Source organism: Manis javanica, chromosome 12, assembly GCF_040802235.1.
Source record: "Manis javanica isolate MJ-LG chromosome 12, MJ_LKY, whole genome shotgun sequence".
NCBI classification, from domain to species: domain Eukaryota; kingdom Metazoa; phylum Chordata; class Mammalia; order Pholidota; family Manidae; genus Manis; species Manis javanica.
In genome coordinates, this window is record NC_133167.1 from 80,975,558 (window position 1) to 80,997,951 (window position 22,394).

General features: G+C 49.1%; 1 protein-coding gene and 1 long non-coding RNA gene across 2 annotated transcripts in view; one reads left to right on the forward strand and one right to left on the reverse strand.

Moving 5' to 3' along the window:
- The window catches only part of LOC140845157 (uncharacterized), a 112,537-nt gene that overhangs the window by 61,422 nt on the left and 28,721 nt on the right, over window positions 1–22,394 (reverse strand). The gene's annotated exons all lie outside the window — the stretch shown is intronic.
- On the forward strand, window positions 10,819–20,402 carry LOC140845152 (ral-GDS-related protein-like). Its single transcript, XM_073218888.1, has 9 exons — window positions 10,819–11,691; window positions 12,424–12,614; window positions 13,546–14,218; window positions 14,957–15,172; window positions 15,510–15,613; window positions 16,046–16,112; window positions 18,211–18,332; window positions 18,441–18,550; window positions 18,916–20,402. Exons 3-8 carry the CDS (start codon window positions 13,829–13,831, stop codon window positions 18,529–18,531), a joined length of 990 nt encoding a protein of 329 aa, XP_073074989.1. The 5' UTR covers window positions 10,819–11,691; window positions 12,424–12,614; window positions 13,546–13,828; the 3' UTR covers window positions 18,532–18,550; window positions 18,916–20,402.

The window sequence follows — 22,394 nt, forward strand, 5'->3', positions numbered from 1 at the left end:
ATTTTTCAGACTGGCTTTTAGATTTATTTCTGGTTATTGAATATTTTTATGAAATATATGTATGTCAAGTGCATACTACTTGGCAGCTTGTCCTTTTAATCCCTTAATGATGTCTTCTGATGTACAGAAGTTCTCCATATTTTTTCAGTCTAATTGGTCACATTTTTTTCATGCTTTTTGTAACCAGTTTGACATGTCTTTTCCTCTCTCAAGCTTATTTAGATCATATCCTGTTCTTCTAGAAGCACAATTACTTTATTTTTCACATGTAGTTGTATAATTCACCTTGCGCTAATTTTTATGGATAGGATGAACTAAAGGGTTAAGTAGGTATCCAGATGACTTCATACCATTTAATAAACTTATCCTTTGCCCACTGCACAGCATTGTTACTTTGGTAATAAGTCAGGTAACTGTGTATTTATGATTCTGTTTTGGGGCTCTTTATTCTGATCTATTAGTACGTGTATCTGTCTTTGTACCAATACTATATTGCCTCAATTACTCCATTTTTTTAGTAGATCTCTGATTTCCTTGTCCTTCAAAATCATTTGGTTATTCTTGGTGCCTTGTATTTTGTGATGGACCTTAGAATCAGGTTGTCAATGTCAACAACATAAATGCCTACAGGAAGTTTGAGTGGGATGTAATTGAATCTAAAGGTTAATTTGGGGCAATGGTGACACCTTTATAGTGGTGAGTCTCCTAATACATGAACATGGTATGGCCCTCCACTCTTTTAGATGTTGTTACAGTAAGAGACATAAAATTCCTCTTCATGATATTTTTTCATTAAAGTATCATTAATACACAATCTTTGATGGTTTCACATACACAACACAGTGGTTCAACATTCACCCATATTACCAAGACCTCACGCACTCCATTGCAGTCTTTGTCTATCAGCCTAGTAAGATGTTATAGAGTCATTAATAGCATTCTGTGTGTTGTACTACTGTCCCAGTGACCTACCTACATTGTGGTTGTGAATTATAGTGCCCTTTAACTTTAACCCTCTTCTCCCTCCCCACCCACAATCCCCAACCCCTCCACTTTGGTAACCACTAGTAGTCTGTTCTCCATGTTTTTGAATCTACTGCTTTTCTGTTCCGCTTTTCTTTTTCTTTGGTATAGTATTTATTTATTTATTTTAAAATAAGGTATTATTGATATACAATCTTATCAAAGTTTCACATGAGCAACACTGTGGTTTCAATATTCACCCATATTATCAAGTACCCCACCAAACTCCATTCCGGTCACTGTCTATCAGCGTAGTGAGATGCTGCAGAGCTGTTACTTGTCTTCTCCATGCTATACTGCCTTCCCTATATTGTTTGTGCTGATTACAATGCCCCTTAATCCTCTTTTCTCACCCTCCCCATTCACTCTCCCCAGCCTTTTCCTTTTGGTAACCGCGAGTCCCTTCTTGGATTCTGTAAGTCTGCTGCTGTTTTGTTCCTTCAGTTTTGCTTTGTTGTTATATTCCACAAATGAGTGAAATCATTTGGTTCTTGTCTTTCTCCACCTGGCTTTTTTCACTGAACATAATACCATCTAGCTCCATCCATGTTGTTACAAATTTGCAGGATTTGTTTTCTTCTTATAGCTAAATAATATATCATTGTGTATATGTACCACCTCTTCTTTATTCATTCATCTATTGAAGGACATTTAGTCTGCTTCTATAGCTTGGCTATGGTAAATGGTGCAGCAGTAAACATAGGGATGCATATGTCTTTTCAAATCAGGGATCTTGTTTTCTTTGGGTAAATTGCTAGGAGTGGAATTATTGGGTCAAATGGTATTTCTATTTTTGCTTTTTTGAGGAACCTGCATATTGCTTTCCATAGCAGTTGAGCTACTTTACATTCCCAGGAACATATCATTGTGTAGTAGACCTTGCTAATGCTTTCTTCTCTATTGACATAGCACAGGACAGCCAGAAACAGTTTGCCTTCACATGGGAAGGCCAGCAGTGGACATTCACTGCCCTTCCACAGGGATACTTCCACAGTCCCACCATCTGTCATGGGCTTGTATCCCAGGACTTTAACAGTGTGGTTATATAACTACATTGATGATATTATGCTCATGTCTGATTTTCTTTCTGATTTAGAAGGAGCAGTTCCTAGACTGCTACAACATCTACAGGAGAAGGGATGGGCTGTGAATAGCACCAAGGTTCAGGGGCCTGGTTTGTCTTTGAAATTCTTGGGGGTCGTCTGGTCAGGTAAAACTAAAGCTGATCCTGAAGCAGTCATAGACAAGGTCCAGGCTTTTCCAACACCTACCACTGTGGCAGTATTACAAGAGTTTTGGGGTCTTTTGGGCTACTGGAGAGTGTTTATTCTGCACTTGGCACAAATTCTGAAGCCCTTACACCACTTGGTATGAAAGAGCATCAGGTGGGACTGGGATGAGACATGTGCAGCTGCTTTTACTGCTGCCAAGCAGGCAGTCAAGGCTGTACAGGCCTTGAATGTAATGGACTCATCAAGGCCCTGTGAACTAGATGTTCATGTAACCGAAGATGGTTATGGATGGGGTCTTTGGCAGTGGCGTGAACAGACACGCTAACCTATTGAATTCTGGTCACAACTACGGAAAGGAGCAGAGGTCCGGTACACCTTGATAGAGAAGCAACTGGCTTCTGTGTACCACGCCTTGATGGCTATGGAGCCCACTGCTGGAACAGCTCTGATCAAGGTAATAACCACCTATCCCAATGAAGGGTGTGTGTGAGAGTGGACCTAAAGGCCATGGAGTGGCATGGCACAGACACCTACACTGGCCAAATGGGGTGCATATTTAAAGTAGCACCCTCTCTACTAGCCCCTTATGTGGAGAACTCCAACACTTATTGGAGCCAGTGGCCTATACAAGTGGAAAGCAGGAAGAACTTGCTTTTGAGCCCTTGGTAGCCGAGACTCCTTATCTGGAGGGAAAAGCCCCTATACCTGAAGATGCTTGGCATACAGATAGCTCCAGTCATGGGCAGCCCCCAAAGTGGATGGCTGTGGCTTTCTATCCTAAGACTGAGACAATATGGATGGAGGATGGAAAGGGGAAGAGCAGTCAGTGGGCTGACTTACGGACAGTATGCCTCATGATCACTCAGGAGCTTTCCCCTATAGTTGTCTGCCCTGACAGCTGGGCCGTCTATCGGGGCTTGACCCTGTGGCTACCGACATGGTATCATGCCAGCTGGATGGTTTGTCACCAGCCCCTTTGGGGGCAAGAGTTGTGGTAAGATGTATGGGCCTCTGGTCAGACTAAGACAGTTACTGTAGATCATGTGACTGACCATTTGCCTTTGGCATCCCCAGCGAATGATCAAGCAGACACACTGGCCCAGGTGTACTGGCTAGAAGGAAAGCCTACCTCAGGTGTGGCCCAATGGCTAAGCCAGCATTTGTTGTATGCAGGGCAAAAGACAATGTGGGCTGTAGCCTGTCAGTGGGGCTTAGCAGAGCCAGGAAGGAGTGCCTTGTGTGCTCTAAGAGGGACTTAACACCAAGTCCCGCAGCAACATGGGACAATAGTAAGGGGGCCAGGACCCCTTATTGTCAGATAGAAAATAGACTGTATTGGGCCTCTGCCCATATCAGAAGGATATTGGCATGCCATGACTTGTGTGGATGGCTACTGGAGTATTGGTTGCTTTTCCTGCACAGTGTGCAGATCAGCAAACCACCAAGAGGGACCTGGAGCATCTCTTTGCAGCCTGTAGCCGGTGCAGGTGATTGAAAGTGATCAAGGCACCCACTTTACTGGATATGCATTACAATTGGTGCAACAATTAGGAAAAAAGTGGAAATTTCATGTACCATATAATCCTACTGGGGCAGGTATAATAGAGAGGTACAACGGTTTGTTGAAACGGCCTGAAGTTGGACACCAATATTCTATGGGGTTGGTCAGTTCGCCTATGGACAGTGCAGTGGCATTTGAAAGAGAAGCCACGTAAAGGAGCTTTGAGCCCTGTGGATATGCTCATACACCTTGCTGCCTCTCCTGTTCAATTGTATGTCCAAACCAAAGAAGAGTTATTGAAGCCAGGATATGGCCAGCACAGCAACATCCTGCTGCCAGCCCCTACTGCATTAAGCCCTGGAGACACTATTGAATGGACCTGGCCCTGGACATTTTGACACATGGACCAGCAATGGCTGGCCCTACTGGCTGCTTTGGGGGAAATGCCTGGAAGCTGGCTTCCTGTGTATTCCTGGAATAACAACTGAATGGCCCCCAAAGGTCACGGTAGTGTACCCAAAATGTCCAGGAGGTAAGAGCATCTTGCAGGGAAGTTTTGTTTTATCTTTATGGCCAGTGCATGTACCTCCTGTAGCCCTGTATATTGACCCATCTGTAACTCCCACAGGGAGGGTGGTGAAAGTCTGGTATACTAGACCAGAACGACATCCCATTCCTGCCACTGTTTTATCACAAGACCACTGTCTTGCATGTACCCCAAGTGATGGACAAGATTTGCCTATGTTGGTGTCATTAAAACATATACCTTATCAGTCTTAAGGTTATTTTCTTCTATAGTCCTTGTGGCCTGAATGTGCCCCCTGGCTGCAGCTACCGCCTGATGATTCCTCTGAACACTCGGCTCCTGCCTGCGTATGGATGGAACGGATGAGCTATGGACTTAATCTGCATAAGACTTTGAACCTAGCTGAATCCTCTGGTTTGAGGATTGTCATGATTTTATTGCTGTTGCTATTCTATGTCATTAGATCATATACTAGGCCACAAAAACAGCCTCAGTAAATTCAAAAACATTGAAATTGCACCAACCAGCTTCTCAGACCACAAGGGTATGAAACTAGAAATAAAATACGCAAAGAAAATGAAAGGACTGCAGACACATGGAAACGTAAAAACATGTCTCTAAATAACCAATGGACCAATGAGCAAATAAAAACAAAAATCAAGCAATATTTGGAGACAAATGACAACAATAATTCAACACCGCAATATCTGTAGGATGCAGTGAACACAGTGGTAACAGGGAAGTATACTGCAATACAGGCCCACTTCAGGAATGAAGAGCAATCCCATATGAACAGTCAAAACTCACAATTAATGAAACAGGAAAAACAAGAACAAATGAGATCTAAAGTCAGTAGAAGGAGGGACATAATAAAAGATTGGAGCAAAAATAAATAAAATCAAGATGAATAAAACAACAGACAGAATCAATGAAAGCAGGAGGTGGTTCTTCGAGAAGGTAAACAAAATAGATAAACCCCTAGTCAGACTTATCAAGAAAAAAAGAGAGAGTACACGCACAAACAGAATCAAAAATGAGAAAGGAAAAATCACTACGGATACCACAGAGCCACAAATAATTATTATAGAATACTACAAAAAATTATATGGTAACAAACTGGATAACTTAGAAGAAATAGACAAATATCTAGAAAAATACAACCATCCAAGCCTAACCCAGAAAGAAACGGAAGATCTGAACAGACCAATTACCAGCAACAAAATTTAACTGGTAATCAAAAAACTACCTAAGAACAAAACACCTGGAACAGATGGCTTCACCACTGATTTTTATCAAACATGTAGTGAAGATCTAATACCCATCCTCCTTAAATGTTTCCAAAAAGTAGAAGAGGAAGGAATAATTCCAAACTCATTCTATGAGGCCAGCATCACTCTAATACCAAAAACCAGGCAAAGACAACACAAAAAAAGAAAACGACAGACCAACATCCCTGATAAACATAGACGTAAAAACACTCAACAAAATATTAGCAAACCGAATTAAAAAATATATCAAGAGGATCATACACCATGATCAAGTGGGATTCATCTCAGGGATGCAAGGATGGTACAACAATAGAAAATCCATCAGGAGCATCCACCACATCAACAAAAAGGACAAAAACCACATGATCACCTCCATAGACGCGGAACAAGCATTCAAAAAAATTCAACATAATTCATAATAAAAACTCTCAACAAAATGGGTATAGAGGGGAAGTACCACAACATAATCAAGGCCATATATGACAAACCCACAGCCAACATCATACTTAACAGCGAGAAGCTGAAAGCCTTTCCTTTAAGATCAGCAACAAGAAAAGGATGCCCACTGTCTCCACTTTTATTCAACATAGTTCTGGAGTCCACAACACTGCTATCACACAACACAGAGAAATAAAAGGCATCAAGATTGGTAAAGAAGAAGTTACAGTGTCACTGTTTGCAGATGACATGATATTGTACATAAAAAAACTAAAGAGTCCAATCCAAAACTATTAGATCAAATATCTGAATTCAGGAAAGTTGCAGGACACAAAATTAATACACAGAAATCTATTGCACTCCTATACACTATTGATGAACTAACAGAAAGAGACATCAGAAAAACAATTCCAGTCACAACTGCATCAAAAAGAATAAAATATCTAGGAATAAACCTAATGAAGGAAGTAAAAGACCTATACACTGAAAACAACAAGACACTCTTAAAAGACATTAAAGAGGACACTAAGAAACAGAAATACATCCCAAGCTCATGGATAGGAAGAATTAATATTGTCAAAATGGCCATCCTGCCTAAAGCAATCAACAGATTCAGTGAAATCCCTATCAAAATACCAACAGCATTCTTCAATCAACTAAATAAAATAATTCTAAAATTCATACAGACCCACATAAGACACCAAATAGCCAAAGCAATCCTTGGAAGAAAGAATAAAGTGTGGGGGGGATCTTGCTCCCCAACTTCAAGCTCTACTACAAAGCTGCAGTAATCAAGACAATTTGGTACTGGCATAAGAACAGAGCCACAGACCAGTGGAACAGACGAGAGAGAGTTCAGATATAAACCCAAGCATATATATGCTCAATTAATATATGAGAAAGGAGCCATGGACAGACAATGGGGAAATGACAGCCTCTTCAACAACTGGTGCTGGCAGAACTGTTTATGCAAGAGAATGAAACTGGATTATTGTCTATCCCATACACAAAAGTAAACTCAAAATGGATCAAAGACCTGAATGTAAGTCATGAAACCATAAAAGCCTTAGAAGATAACAGAGGCAAAAATCTCCTGAATATAAAAACATGGGCAACTTTTTCCTGAATGCATCTCCTCGAGCAAGGGAAACAAAAGCAAAAATGAACACATGGGACTACATCAAACTTAAAAGCTTCTGTACAGCAAAGGACACCATCAACAGAACAAAAAGGCATCCTACAATATGGGAGAATATGTTTCTAAATGACATATCTGACAAGGGGTTAACATCCAAAATACATAAAGAACTCACACTCCTTAACATCCAAAAAGCAAATAAGCCAATTAAAAAATAGGCAGGTGATATGAACAGACAATTCTCCACAGAAAAAGTTCAGATGGCCAACAGGCACATGAAAACATGCTCCACATCACTAGTTATCAGGGAAGTGCAATTAAAAACCACAATGAGATATCACCTCATACCAGTTAGGATGGCCAGTATCGAAAAGACTAGGAACAACAAATGCTGGCGAGGATGCGGAGAAAGAGGAACATTTCTGGTGGGAATGTAAGCTAATTCAACCATTGTGGAAAGCAATATGGAGGTTCCTCAAAAAAAATTAAAAATAGAAATATCATTTGACCCAGGAATTCCACTCCTAGGAATTCACCCAAAGAATATAATTTCTCAGATTCAAGAAGACATATGCGCCCCTATGCTTATTGCAGCACTATTGCAGCTAAGATAAGGAAACAACCTAACAACCTAAGTGTCCATCAGTAGATGAATGGATAAAGAAGAGGTGGTACACATACACAATGGAGTACCATTCAGCCATAAAAAAACAAATTCTACAATCTGCAACAACATGGATAGAGATGGAGGACATTATGCTGAGTGAAATAAGCCAGGTGGAGAAAGACGAGTACCAAATGATTTCCCGCATTTGTGGAATATAAGCAACGAAGTAAAAGCGAAGGACCAAAACAGCAGCAGACTCACAGACTCCAAAAAGGGATCAGCAGTTACCAAAGGGGACGAGATGGGGAGGGCGGGTGAGGAGGGAGGGAGAAGGCGATTGTGGGGGATTAAGATTGGCCAACATGGTGTGTGGGGATCATGGGGAAGACAGTGTAGCACAGAGGAGGCAAACAGTGACTCTGTGGCATCTTACTTCACTGATGTACCCACTGATGACTGCAATGGAATATGGGGGGGGGGGCAAGACAACAGCGGTGAATATAGTAATCACAGTGTTTTCTCAAGTGAAACCTTCATAAGAGTATATATCAATAATACCTTAAAAAAAAAAAGAGAGAGAAATAGCCTCCTTGAGGGCAGTGTGATCTGGATGTTGCCCCTGAGGTCTGTGGTTCCTGGGGATTGGTCTCATCCCTGTGCAGGTGGGATGCAATGAATGGACTGCCAGCACATGCTTTCTTCCCAAAGCTCGGCCCCACATGCAGACATCACGTATCCCCCAAACCACCCTGAGGCCTCAAACTCTCTGACACAAGGGTCCCTGACCTATGCAGGTTGTCCTCCACCTGTTCTCCCCCAATAAGGTGCTCAGGAAGAGCAGGGCACTCTAAGCACCAGGGTGGCACGTCTTGGCAACACTGCGGAGGGCTGCTCAAACAGAAACTGGGCCTTTCTTCCTGTCATTTATAGATTATGATCAGACCCCCAATCTATTGATTAGAGGTCCAAAGGTGTCTCTTCACATCTTGACCACCACTGCACATGTAAGCCAAGTAGATCCCAGGGCTGCAGGGCACCAGTCTAGCACTGACCCATTTGATGAGACACAGCTGCCCCACATATTCCAGAAATTCCCTTTCAAAAACATTGAACTTGGTCTCTCAAAGCACCTCCAAGAGGTGCACTCCTTCCATGGGGGGCTTTCTCTGAGCCCAATTTCTCCATGGTGCCCCGCAGCTGTCCAGCCCCAGGCCAGGCTGGTGTGAGGCTCCTGGTGTGCTGCTCATGGCTCCTGGCTGAGTGGCCTGACGTCTGTGACAAAAGGCTGGGGAAGCTGAGCAAAGGCACTTGGCTCTGATTCTCCCCAGAACGCTCCCACAGGGCTCTCAGGATGTGTTCACCCCCCAGGTAGGGAGGGCTGGCCTGGAAGGAAGTTACGGGATCAGCATAACATCCCCTTGGGGGGCTCCAGGCTGGAAACAGTCTCCAGGCCTTATGCTGCAGGTGGAGCCCCAGACTGGGACTGGGGAAGTGGATGTGGGCCCTCCTGACATCCTCAGGTGACCAGGTGACAGGAGGTAAAATCAGGACACCCAGGACACCCTCCTTCCCCTTGCCCTGCCCACAGCACCCTCACCGGCTTCTGCCTGCAAGGTGGTCCCAGGGATGACCTCAGGCTCCCCAGCCACATAGGGAGGGAGGTTTGAGCACGAGTGCAGATGGGCCTCTGGCAGGGCAGTGGCACAGGTCACACCTGTCATCCCGCATGGCCCACCAGCCTCAACCTGAGACAGAAGAGCTTCTGGGTCCAGAAACAAAGCAGCAGCCCTGAGTCTGCTGGGTGGTCACTAGGGCCTAGCAGTCCATCCGTCCCAGGTGTGTGCAGGTGCCCCAAGCACACCAGACTCTGAACAGATGCTGCTGGGAAACGAGGCTCACGCAGGTGCCCCAAGCTCACCAGGCTCTGGACAGATGCTGCTGGGAAACCAGGCTCACACAGCTGCCTGGCCACCCTGACTGTGGGCTGAAGCGCACCTGCCCCACCCGACTTGTACCGGGGAGGTGGTAGGGACCTCTGGCACCTGGTGCGCTGCTCTGGGCCCAGGCACAGGGGCTCTGGGGACTGCCCCTCATCAGGATTTGCAGAGAAGCCACGTGTCCAAGGCTACCAGCAGCTTGGAAGCCCCCAGCTGCTGCTCCAGGGGCAAGGATGTCAGGAGCAGGCATCCCATCCTCCACTCCAGTGCAGAGCTCCTCTGGGTACCAATTGTATGGACACAGCCCCGGCCCCTCCTTTCAGGGGAGGCCTAGTGGCCAGATGGGCAGCTGGACACAGGAGGACGGGAGGCCCTGGCCCGGCCTCTGTCCCCTTCCCAACACAGAAACTGTGGCGTGGAGCCTCCCCCCACCTGGCCTGGTCCTGTCCTCCAGTGCATAAAGAAGGTGCTCCCGGAAGCAGGCACACCTGGGTCACCAGGAGGATGCTGAGCCTGGGAAGAGAATCCAGAGTGTAGAGTGACGTGGATGGTCAGACACTCTGCCTCCACCTGTCCGGGTGTGCTCAGCACTGGTGAAAAGTGACCGCCCTCTATGCTCAGCTGGCCCAGGTTCAGCTCTGGGAAGTTGTGTGTGGCTGTTCCCCAGGAATTTCCCATGTGGAACCCCAGGAAGGATGGGGCCTCTAGGCTCAGGCTGTCAGTCAACATGTGGAGGCAGTAGGCTCACCAGCCTGAGCAACATGACTCATGTGGGAAATGGAAGTGAAAGACAAATGTAGGTGGAAAACATGAGATACTGCACATGAGAGTGGCTAAAATTAAAGACCTGAATGTAAACGTGTGGACAAAGATGTGGAGCAACTGGAGTATTCTTATGGGGTTGGTAAAAAATAGCTTGGCTACGTGTTTAAAAGTTATGTACACCTACACAGTGATTTCCCTCTGAGGAGGTTATCCAAGTGGAATAAAAACATGTTTATGCAAACACACACACAAATGCATACTAGCTTTAATTGTAGTTCATCATCAGGGGAATGGATAAACCAACCATGGTCTAGTACCCCAGGAGAAAGATCACTCTTCAGCAATGAAAAGGTATGACTTGTTCATCCATGCCAAGGCAGGCATGCATCTCAAAATGATGATGCTGAGTAATAGGAGCCAGATGAAAATGAGTGCATAGAAAACTCTAGAAAATACAAGGTCATCTATAGAGAGCTGAACACCAGGCACAGTCTGGGAATGGGGATGTGATTGCTGCTGGTAGGGAAGGAGGAATTGCAAAGGGGCATGAGGACACTGTTGGGGTGATGGGCATTCCTCATCTTGACTGTGGTGATGGGTCAGGACGTTATAATCACATCATCAATCCTTCCCTTGGAGTGCGTGTCATTGTTTCCATGTCAGCTGTACCTCAATTAAGCTAGAGGGCATGCGGGATGTCCCTAGGGAAGAATGTCTGGCATGACCCTGCCTGTGCAGGTTGGGATGTTGGGCAGCTCCTGGGAGGCACTGTGGATTCAGCAGGACAGGGAACTGGTGAGAAAAAGAGGTCTCAGCTAAGTTCGTCTCTCAGCTAAGCTCATCTCCTCAGAGCTGGGACCCTGGGACCCAAAGAGCGAGGGGAGGGCTCTGGTGGAGATTTGTGTAGTCATGCATGGCAAGGGGGCCAGGTGGATGGGCAGTCAGCAGCCCAGAGGGCCATGTGGGCATGTCTGAATGCAGGGAGGGGCCCAGGAAATGGAACCTTCAGGAAGTGATGTCACTGATGTCACACCCAGTAGAACCTGAATTGTGACCCGGAACCCAGCTCCTGGTTACAAACCCCAGTCCTGCTCACTTGACCAGAGACGCTCGACAGAGCAACACGAGGTCTAGTGTGGAGCCTTATGAAGGCACGGGACTCAGGGAAGCAGAGGGACAGTCTTCCTGCTCGCTGTGGGCGGTGGCTCAGAGACCACCGCCAACGCCTCTGTCCGTGTTGTCCAAGGAACCCCGAGGTAACACAGGGCAGCCCAGAGCGGGCCACTCCAGGTCCAGGCCCAAAGTGTGACCCATCCTGGGCTGACCTTCCCCCCGGCCCCTTCTGTGTGTGGGGTATGGGTAGGACTGAAGGCTGGAAAGGAAGGGGGCCATTCCTGGGTGGGAGCATGTTCTGAGTTGGGGGCCCCCTGGTGGGGCAGTCAGTGTCTCATCATTCAGGATGTAGAGGTGAGTGTTGGGACCAGGTACTTGCACCCACGTGTTAATCCTGAGCCCAGGAGGTGTCCTCTCCTTCCCTCAGGGACTGGATGTCTATGCAGATGGCCCTGTGTGCCTGATCTCGGGGGCAGGGTTTGGGGCCCACATTGTCCCCTGCAGAGAGGTACAGGCAGCCCCGGGTGCCTCCTCGCCAACTACCAGGTGCCAGCTTTGCAGAGCTCCACCCTGGGGAGCGTGGAGGAGCTGGTGGATGGATTCACCTACTCCATCTACCTGGACATGAGGCAGGCTGTCTACACCCAGGACCCCATTCCAAACCTGGCAACCTGCCAGGGCCCTCCCAGGGCTTCCCCACGAGAGTGCCTGACAGTCCCACTTCAGAGGGCCTGGAATCTCATTCCCTGAGGGCACCCCTTCCCTCTCCTTGATCACACTCCAGGGAGCTAGGGACACTTGGGTGAGTTGCAAACCTCCCTCGTCCTGGTGGTTCCTGAGTTTCCCACTGACTATATGCCCCTTGCCCCCCTCAGCATGAAGAGGAGCCGACTCTCTGCGAGAATAAGGTCCGCAGGCGGAGGGCTCCCTGGACAGTTGTGATGAAGAAGTGGAGAATGAGGACGGCACGAGTGGAGACAGCCAGAAACATCAGCTGGAGCACTCCTGAGTCCTCACTCCCTCCCGAAGACACTGACCAGTCCACCACAGGCCAGCAAGCCACAAGGTGATCCTCCAGCCCCTCCTCGGCCAAGTCGGGCCTCTGCCCACAGCCCGCTATGTGTCTTGAGTGTCCCCACATGTGTCTGAGCCACAGGGTGCTCCTCTGACAGGCAGGGTGGCTGGTGGTCAGCCTGTTAGGGTGCCCATGGGGAACACAGGAGAAGGCTTAGAGGGGCTCCCCTGGCACCTGGAGGTGTAGAAAGGACTGCCTGCCAAGCTGGGCCACTTTGGGGCTATTACTTCTCTGTACCCGATGAAAGGCCTTTGGCCTCACTTGTCAGTGGCCTGAAGCTTAGCTCAATTTGGAAAAGCACATGGAAAGCAGCCTTTGGAACAGAGGCTTGTGATTCCCTGTGGGATACCTGGAAAGGTCCTGGTAGGACTTCCTTCAGCAACAATAGGTATGAAGCACTCACTTTGTGCAGGCCCTTTGGGGACACTTAGCATAACTGAGTGAAGGAAGTAGACACGATACTGGGACCGTCCCAGGTGGAGTTGGGCAGTCACTTCAGGTGTCATCCGCAGGACACGGCCGGGAGGCATCACGGGTGATGCCCTCACGGCCTCCTCATGTAACAGGGGGCATGACGAGGGACCTGAGGTTCTGAAAATGTGAGGATTCACTGGGCCCAGAGTGGGCACAGCCATCTGCTCAGAATGGGGGGAGGATGAGTTTGAGGCTTGAGTCAGGGGGAGCACAGCAGAACCCAGCAGGTCACCAATCTTAGCATTCCCACAAGTGGCCTAATGACTGGGGACTTCCTATTTGGGAGGATGGGAAAGGACGGGGTCCCAGGAAAGACACACAGGGTCAGAAAGGGGGAGGGCAAATGCCTGAAGAGGCAGGGTAATGCAGAGTGGCCAGGCCCACACAAGGGTGGGCTGGGAGGGTAGTGTGGCTGGGAAGACCAGGCTTCTCACTCTTCCACCCCCAGGCCTTCCCCCAGCCCCGGGCTGGGCCGGGCTAGGCGCCATGCCTGTGAGCCCGATGATGTGACCAGTGTCCTCCATGGCAGCCAGCTTTCATTCATCCCAGAGGGCCAAGCCCTCCACCGCTTGGTCCAGGAGGAGCCCCTGGGGCCCACTGTGGCAGAGCAGGAAGGTGAGGGGCTGCATCCAGGGGACGGTCTAGGGTGGGCTTCCCGGACTGGGGTTGCCTTCAAGGGAGTGAGGGCTTTTCTGTCATTGTAAGCCCCGGGGTGACGTTTTCTCTGTGTCATGCATGCTCCAGAACGACGGCAGATGCAGCTGGCTCCAGGGACACAGGGAGGGCCAGCTCCGTGGCTAGAACCAGTTCAGGAGCTCCCTGAGAACCCTGTTCTGGAGCTACGGCCGGTGTCACCGGCTTCAGCCCCTGCAGAACCAGAAGATATCCCAGCAGTGGAATCGGCCCCGGTGCCAGGCCCTGAGCTGGAGTCCCATGAGCCCTCAGGCCCGGGGCCAGTGGCACCTGCCGGAGTGGCACCAGGCCAGGCAGAGCCAGAGCCAACTCCAGAGACCACCAGCCCCTGTGCTGTGAGCACCTGTGTCGTGCCAGGGGAGGCGGAGCCCACCATCCTGACATTCCCCCACCGCCTGGTGGCTGAGCAGCTGACCCTGATATATGCGGTGAGTGGAGCGGGATGGAAGTGGGGGTGGGCCTTCCCTGTGCCATGGGCCGGCCCAGACCTGCTGTCCCCTGATGTGCACTCCTGTGATCTGGGCCCACATCCCAGCTTCCCACCATGTGCCCTGAGAAACTCTCCTCACCCCTAAGCCTTCACTGACCACAGGGACAGTAGGGCTGGCACTTAGGGATCCTTGCAGACCAATGAGAAATAGCAGAGGGATAGTGGGCAGGGCCTGGCAGGGGTAGGAGGGGCAGGGTAGTGGAGGGGTGCTCAGGAAAGTGCTGCCAGGGCCTTAGGTCCTCGGGCCACTGGCCTGGCAGGCTCCACAGGCTCCGCACTTCAGAGGCCCTTGCCATGTACCTGACTACATGGAAGACACAGACACCAACAAAGGCCTGGTTGGAGTTGTTTTGGGGGAAACTGCACCTGAGTGGGTAGTGGGATCCACGGGGTGACAGAATGCGAGGCAGATGCCCCAGGACGGGCAGGCGTGAGCTGCCTTGTGCTGCAGGGAGGAGGTGAGTGAGGATGCCTGTGCACAAAGCCCCTCTGTGCCCCACCACTGTGGGGTCCAGTGCACCTGGTGCTGGGTGCCTCAGTGGACGGGGTCCAAAGTCTGGACTGCCACAAGGCTCACACCACATCCTCATTGGCCTGGGCTCCAGATCTGACCAGTAACTGCCTGGGGCCAGGGACAACATGGACACAGCTGAATGACCCTCCTTGCCATCCCCAGGAATCGTTCACCAAGGTGGCAATGACCAACTGCGTGACCTGCTGCGGGTGCCCGTCACATAACAGATATATTCTGCAACTGGCCCCCGCCGTCTATAATATCCTCAGAAAATTTGATGACGTGGCTAACTTCGTCATCTCCTCCTGCCTCGGGGCCCCGACCAAGACGGCCCAGGACAGGGCCCAAGTGGTGGAGTTCTGGATCTGGGTGGCCAAGGTGTGCCATGGAACAGCCCCCAGGGTCCATCCTGCATCTTGGGACCTGCTCCCCTCCTTGGCCAACTCTCAGAATGGATTCCTGAGTGCTCACCCTGCCCGGTCCCTGGGCCCCTCCTGCCAGGGGCGTGCTGACCTGGACTCAAAGGCCACAGGGGAGGGACAGCCATACCTGGCCCCTTCCTTAGGTTGAGCTACAGTCCTCCACCCAGGAGGGCTGCTCAACAGGTCCTGGGTGTGCTGGGCTCCCTGGATGGCTGCCTCCTTAAGGACAGGGGTTCATAGGGGGACACAAGCGCAGAAGCAGGCTGTGTTCTCAGCTCAGTCTTCCCACCCAGGAGTGTCTGGACCTCAAGACTTTTGCATCCCTCCACGCCATTCTCTTGGCCCTGCAGAGCCCTGCTGTGGATCGGCTGAAATGCACCTGGGGACGTGTTTCCTGGTAGGTAGTCCTGTCCTTGGGACCAGGCCACCAGAGTGAACTACAGACACCACCTCTAGGTCTCGCAGTGTCCCCTCAGTCGGCTGGGGCTCCTGGGAGGCGGCAGACCCTGGGGACATGGGCTTACAGGATGGCGGGCTCTCAGAGCCCCTGTGGGTTAGGCTAGTAGTTCCCCCTCAGGAATCGGGTTTCTTCATCAGGTGTGGGTTGAAGCCAATGGGAGATGTTCAGCATGTGTTCTGCAGCAAGTTTCTCCCCCAAGGACAGCCACCTGTCCCAAAGCAGATCCGCCCCCAGTAGAACTGCAAGCCTCAGATTCCCCAGGGCTAAGAGCCATGGTGGAAAGCCTCATGCAGGCTAGTGGAAAGGGGGTCCAACACCCCCAAAGCCTCCACCTGTTGGCCACGTCTCCCTCCTCTCTCCTCCCCTTAGGAAGAGCTCCAGGATGCATAAGAGGCTTATGAAGAAGAAGTGGCTTATCCGGAAGTGGCTCTTTACGGTAAATGGAGGCTAGAGGTATGGTAGGAGGGGATCCTTGGGGCAAGTCCTCTGCTGTGCTGTGGCCAAGCCTTGGGGCTGACTCGAGGTGTGCATGGTGAGAGGGGGCAGCTGATGGGAGAAGTAGGCTCCCCCTGGTCCCCAAGGTGTCCTGTGTTTCTCCCTCCCTGGCTCTATTAGGCTGGGGCTGGTGTTCAGACGGCAGCAGGGGTGGGGCCTATGGCTGAGCAAGGTCGGCCCTTCCCCAGGGCCCCCTGAGCCCATCACTGCCCCTCTGAGGCCTCAAGCTCCCCATCTGGACATGGGGGGTTCTCACCCTGGGGTGCAGGCCTCCCAGGTGAGCAGGGCGTGGGAGCACAAGATGGCCTTCAGCTTTGTGCCCATCCCACCTGGTCGTGTGAGGGGAGCCATGGTGATAGCCAGGTGACAGTGAGTGCTCAGGGCACGCTGGGAGGCAGACGGAACTCCCCTGACACTCTGCAGGTGAGGAAGCCTCTCAGGCCAGCCGGCCGCAGCCCAAAGACACCCATGAGTTTGAGTGTGTGCTGGAGCTGCGATCGCCCTGGGCTGAGAGCCTGCGGGAGAAGGGGACAGCATATTACCAGGGGACTCCGGCAAGGCATCCATCAACCAAGGTCTGGTGGTGGGAGGCCATGTGGGAGGCGAGCATGAGCACCTGAGTGTCCTGGACCTTGCAGGAGGTGACCTCCGTGTTGAGGCAATGGCTGAGGGACTCCTGGGGACTCTAGCATAGGGAGGAGCAGGTGAGAACGACCTGGCCAGGGTTGCAGGCAGTGGGGCGACCCTGCACTTGCTCCTGGTGACAACAGCCATGAACTGCCAGCACTGGGGTGACCAGGAAGGAGAGAGCACATGGTATAGAGAGAAGTTAGAGGACAGGTACAGGGACCACAGGTCTTGGGACTGGCCAAAAGCCAGCACTGAGAGGGACAGGAGGGGAGTGCAGGGCGAAGGGAGGGGTGGGAGGCAACACAGGGTGGTTTCAGTAGAGCTAGGGGCTCCGAGTGAGGGGTTCAGGGGAGGCTCTATGGGAGCCCACCCTGGAAACAGGCCAGGACTCATCACCTCCCCACACCAGTGGTACAGGGCATGGTCCCCTTCTTTAGATTTTTCATGGCCAGCCTTCTGGTTTTAGACAAACCCCTGGAACATAATGAAGGGAGTGAGCCCAGAGGGGTACAGGGGTCAGGATGGTGAGCTTTGAAGAGGAGAGAGGCCCTAGTGAGCCGGAACTCTCAGCACCAGGCGAATTCCCGCCTCCTGGGGGTCTCCCCTACAGTCCAGGAGTTGGGCTGTTTGAAGCGGACTGCCAGAGGGAACCCCCTAAGCCCCGGTCCTGGCCCCAGGGCAGGTGGGGCTGAGGGCTACAGGGGGCAGCATCTGAGCAGGACTGGCCTCTGCCTCAGGCCCTGCCCAGGGGGAGGGATGTTGCTCCTTCAAGGCAGGAAGCACATGGGGGGTGCTGGCTGTGCCTTCCTGCCTGAGGCCTCAGTCTCCCTGTGTCATCAGAGAGAGTTGAGTGGGATGCTTGGCCTCAGCTCCCCAGTCCAGTCCCCCCTCCTCGGTACCCCAGATCCTGGCCTAGGTCTGGGTGCTGTTTCTGGCAGGCCTGCCCCTTGGAGGGCCCCAGTGGTCCTCCAACTTGAAAAAGGGTGGGGAGGTTTGGGCCTTGTTCTGGGTGCAGGGGGCTGTTTCTGATGTACTTTGGCTGCCTTGGTGCCTTCCAGGGTGATGGGATGAGAGAGGCAGTTGAGCTACTGTACCACCCTGCTACAGAAAGTGAGGGGGGTGTAGAGACCCTGGGCACAACCCTGTGTGGCCTAACCTCTGGGTCTAACACATCTTGAGAAAATTAACACACCCAGGGCTGAGGACACTCAAAGCTTTGTCAGGTGGGGGGTGATGGTGGCATGAAGTTGGCTTTCCTAGAGGAGCAGCTAAAGACCCAACAGTAGGAACAGGCAGGGCTGGATGGCATTGGAGGGAAGGCGGGTTTCCACATGAGCAAAGCCCTGGGACCATCCCACTGCCCCACTCCTCACGTCCCTCCTTGTCCGCTTCCTGTCCTTCTGCCCCAGGAACGTTCCATTGTACGTGAGATCATGACATATAAGCACATGGCCAAGATGTATCACCTGGAACCTGATGAGCACTTCAGGTCCTTCTTCCAGGCCGTGGAGACCCTGGATGAGCAGAAGAGGTGAGGCTGGGCAGGAGTCACGTGTGGATTCCAGCTGCTGGCAGGCTCTGGGAGAAGGGCCCCTGACATGTGGCTCCAGGGACTCACAGGTGCCCCTCTGTCCTGCAGCTACACCCTGTCCTGCCAGCTGGAGCCCCCAGGCCAGAGGGTCGGCAGAAAGGGACTCTTGTCCTTGTTCTTCAGGTCCCACAACATTTAAACTTAGTGGCCAGAGCCAGGTAAGTTCCTGGGCTGGGGCCATTGGCAAGGGGTGGGCTGCTTCCCAGCCTCAGGGAAGCTTCAGGCCATGTTGAGTGTGCGGAAGTAATAAAGACAGGTTGGGCTGGTATTCTGCTCCCCTGCCAAACAGTCCTGTCAGGCTCAAGGGTGATTCCCCTCCCTCTCTGGGACCCAGTTTCCTCCTCTGTGAGTGGGTGAGGCTCATGACCCTCCCCGTGACAGGGACCCTATGGGTGACGGTGATTGACAGGACCCTCTGCACAGGGCCAGGAGCACAGAGGGTAGTGAGGACAGGGTGGAAGCAGGATAACAGGGGGAACCTGGAATAACCTGCCTCTTCTGTTCACCTGCTTGGCCCTGTAAGCTGCTGTCATCAGGCCCACAACCCAGCTGGTACCCTGGCTGTGTGCAGAGGAGAGCTTCCCCTTTGGACAGGAGGCACCCGGCGCCCCAGGACCCTAGTCTGCTTCCTGCTCCTCTTCCTCCCGCTGCTCATCCTGAGCCTCTGCTGGGGCAGGTGCTCTTGCACCTCTTCCATCAGCAGACTTGGGCAGCTTCCCAGGCTGCTGCTGCAGGCTCAGGGACCCGTACGTAGCTGCAGCCAATGGAACAGACTGGAGAGCCCAGATATACATCCAAGTATATATATGGTCAATTAATATATGATAAAGGGGCCATGGACATACAATGGGGAAATGACAGTCTCTTCAACAGCTGGTGTCCGCAAACTGGACAGCTATGTGCAAGAGAATGAAACTGAATTATTGTCTATCCCCATACACAAAAGTAAACTCGAAATGGATTAAATACCTGAATATAAGTCATGAAACTATAGAACTCTTAGAAGACAACATAGGCAAAAATCCCCTGAATATCAGCATGAGCAACTTTTTTCTGAATGCATCTCCTCAAGCAAGGGAAACAAAAGCACAAATGAACCTATGGGACTACATCAAACTTAAAAGCTTCTGTACAGCAAAGGACACCATCAATAGAACAAAAAGATATCCTACAGTATGGGAGAACATATTCATAAATGACAGATCCGATAAAGGATTGACATCCAAAATATATAAAGAGCTCACATGCCTCAACAAACAAAAAGCAAATAATCCAATTAAAAAATGGGCAGAGGACCTGAAGAGACAGTTCTCTAAAGAAGAAATCCAGATGGCCAACAGGCACATGAAAAGATGCTCCACATCGCTAATCATCAGAGAAATGCAAATTATAACCACAATGAGATATCACCTCACACCAGTAAGGATCGCCATCATCGAAAAGACAAACAACAACAAATGTTGGCAAAGTTGTGGAGAAAGGGGAACCCTCCTACACTGCTGGTGGGAATGTAAACTAGTTCAACCATTGTGGAAAGCAGTATGGAGGTTCCTCAGAATGCTCAAAATAGAAATACCATTTGACCCAGGAATTCCACTTCTAGGAATTTACCCTAAGAATGCAGCAGCCCAGTTTGAAAAAGACAGATGCACCCCTATGTTTATCGCTGCACTGTTTACAATAGCCAAGATATGGAAGCAACCTAAATGTCCATCAGCAGATGAATGGATAAAGATGTGGTACATATACACAATGGAATATTATGCAGCCATAAGAAAAAAACAGATCCTACCATTTGCAACAACATGGATGGAGCTAGAGGGTATTATCCTCAGTGAAATAAGCCAGGCAGAGAAGGACAAGTACCAAATGATTTCACTCATATGTGGAGTATAAGAACAAAGGAAAACTGAAGGAACAAAACAGCAGCAGAATCACAACCCAAGAATGGACTAACAGTTACCAAAGGGAAAGGGCCTGGAGACAATGGGTGGGAAGGGAGGGATATGGGCAGGGAAAAAGAAAGAGGGCATTACTATTAGCATGTAGAGTGTGTGTGGGGCATGGGAAGGGCTGTGCAACACAGAGAAGACAAGTAGTGATTTTACAGCACCTTACTATGCAGATGGACAGTGACTGTGAAGGGGTATGTAGGGGGGACTTGGTGAAGGGGGGAACCTAGTAAACATAATGTTCTTTCTGTAATTGTAGATTAATGATACCAAAATAAAAATAATTTTACAAAAAGAGCATATATGTGAAAGCACTTTGTGAACTATAAAGGAGCATATTCATAATAGTTAAAACATGTCGAAGGTCAGAAATTTAGTATAAAATGTCGGAATTAAACCTTCATTTAAACTCATTAAAGTAAATTTTTTACGGAGAATATAGGACCAACCTTAGCACACATTCTAGCCTAATCCTTTCCATTGTCCCCAGAGAAGAGAAAAGCCTGGGAAGATGGGGTAACTTACCCAAAGACTTACAGCAAGTTGCTGGCACAGATGATATTCAAATATAGATCTCCTAACTTGCAGCTTCCAATGAATGACGTCTGATATCTTGGATAAGTGAATACTAATTCCAAACCAGTAAAAGGTGGTTTAAAATAATCTGATAAAACTACAGAGTGAATTTATACAGGTCCAAAAGGTATATCTTGAAATACATTTTTTAATAGCTAAAAAAATAAAACTCATACTGTTTTTGATGTGTTGTACTATTCCTTTTTCTGTAGCTTGGATCATTTACTTAAACACTTAGCATTAATAAAAGATGGCCAGTGACTGAGAATAAAGTAGAAGAAATACCACTTGGAATAGTGGATAGAAGAGCTCTCTTCCTGAGCTAACTTCATGCCTATGGGTCTGTGATGGGTGGAACACACAGCCATGATAATGAAGCTCACAACCAGAGCCTCAGGTAAACCCAGTTGTGGCTACAGTCCCTCTCCTTCCTACTTCATCCTTTTTTAAGTTGAGAGGCTTTTGCATGAGTTCCTGTGCATCTGCATTAGGCAGATCCCTGTGGTCTATTCACAGAGTGACATGATAATCGATAGAAAAAAACATAGATTTTCTGTCCATACAAATAAAGCAAAAGTGATATGGGATTATCTAAGAGTTTCAATATTAATGTTCCATATAATTCAGTCTTCAATCCTTCACAATTATTTTGTCCTCAGTGGAAGATTCGAAGGGACTGATTATCCAGATAAACACTCAGTATTCATCCATGTATTTGTGCCTTTGCACAGCTGTGAATATCCCTTCCCCACTGTAACATCATCAGTGTATTTAAAACAAAAAACAGAAAATACGATTTTTCTAGGTTACCCCTATCCTTTGGAACATAAAAACGTGTATCCTGTTTTTGTTGCTGAGCCATAAATATTTCCCCATCTAGCTCGTATGAGTAATGAAATATATATAGTAAATATGAATGACTCAAGAATAATTTATTAAACATAACATAGAATGAAATATTTACAATAATTGCTGAAACTGTATTTCAAGGCTTCCCCCCACCCCAGCACCCTTTGATGATGCATATCCTCCATCCAGCAGTTCTCTGTCTCACATGGATAGTGTGTGAAAGGACAATGTTAACCTGGCAAGAAGCTCCCTAAAAGGGCATCTTTATATAACATCCTTTGTGATACTGTAACTGTGGTTTCTTAAATTCCTCAGTGCCTTCTTGGGAAAAATTCTAGTTCAAAGTCATTTAAAAAAGAAATAAAGATAATGAATTGGACATGCTCCATTAAGTAGAAATTCCCTGCCATGCTTTGAATTTGCCTAGGGTGTGGTTCTCAGCCAGGACAAGTTCAAAGGATATGCTTGAAGAATTCTAATTAAGAAACAAGGGAATTCCCAATGTATTACTACCCTCTTTTTAATGCATGCTTGTATTTCATTCTTCAAGTCCTTAAATTCCATGTATAGATTTTTGAGGTTCAATGTTCTGATTTCTGTATCAGTTAAACCTTATCATCTAAGC